Below are 933 nucleotides of genomic sequence, written 5' to 3'. Positions count from 1 at the left end.
TTATTTACTACACTTCTTCTTCAATCGTGCAGAAACACACTCCACAATAAACGTAATAATACTCAATTCATAGATAAATATTAGCACCCCAAAAATCACCAAAACATGTTGCATTCCAGCTGCAGTATATTCCCGATCCGTATTATAGTGTTGTACCAAACCTGCCTGCAACGCATGATCGAATGCATGACTCTCATAGTATTCCAACAGGCCAAAGGCATAGATGTTACGCATAAAATACTCCATAGAACGACGTACCGCTGAATCCGGTTCCATTGGGAAACCCAAATTGAAGGAACCAAAACAAATGTCCGTCAACTTGAAGAGACCCTTACGCAAGTGCTTCTGTTGCATATTTAGGAAACGCCAAACATCATCGGTGACAAAATAGGCATAGCTGCTATTGAAATTCAGCTGATGTTGAGCAAATGTGGCGCTGTCCACCTGTTTGATGAGACGCAGGAAATCTTCACTCAGATTTAGTTTTCCCGTCATCAGGAAATCATATTCATAATCGATAATCATCACGGAAATATTTAATCGTATCAAATCTTCCATTGTGTTGACCTGTTCACGAAATATGGTCACGGTCAGAATACTACCCAGCAGCGATGTATAGTTTGCGGTTAAAAAGAAACCATGAAACCAAACGGCCGCATAGAATAGAAACCTCATTACCGGAGGATTTTTAATGGTACGACTGGCCGCCACATTGATGATGAAGCAAAAATTCTCCAAAACGCTGTCACGAAGTTTCCAAATGAGATCATGTTTCCTCACAGCCTTAGCACTACCCAGCGAATGAACATATATCCAGAGGGCATCGACAAAGGAAAGTATGACAAAGGTGGCCAAGACAGCCTGCCAAACGGAATTTTGAAATGGTTTCAGGGCATAATAACGTGTGGCTTCTTTATTAAATAGCGGCACCAT

The 933-nt window shown here is 41.2% G+C and overlaps 1 protein-coding gene across 1 annotated transcript; it reads right to left on the bottom strand.

Annotated features, from left to right (window-relative positions):
• LOC133335733 (uncharacterized) lies at positions 1–933 on the bottom strand. The gene has a single exon (XM_061544035.1). It carries the CDS (start codon positions 931–933, stop codon positions 1–3), a length of 933 nt encoding a protein of 310 aa, XP_061400019.1.

This window comes from Musca vetustissima, unplaced genomic scaffold (genome assembly GCF_032173495.1).
Source record: "Musca vetustissima isolate MV318-11 ecotype Yass unplaced genomic scaffold, APGP_CSIRO_Mvet_v1 utg7804, whole genome shotgun sequence".
Classification (NCBI taxonomy): domain Eukaryota; kingdom Metazoa; phylum Arthropoda; class Insecta; order Diptera; family Muscidae; genus Musca; species Musca vetustissima.
This window is presented reverse-complemented; position numbering and strand designations above follow the sequence as displayed.

Coding starts and splice junctions, on each gene's coding strand:
- LOC133335733 (XM_061544035.1), bottom strand. CDS start 933: ATGGTGCCGCTATTTAATAAAGAAGCCACACGTTATTATGCCCTGAAA.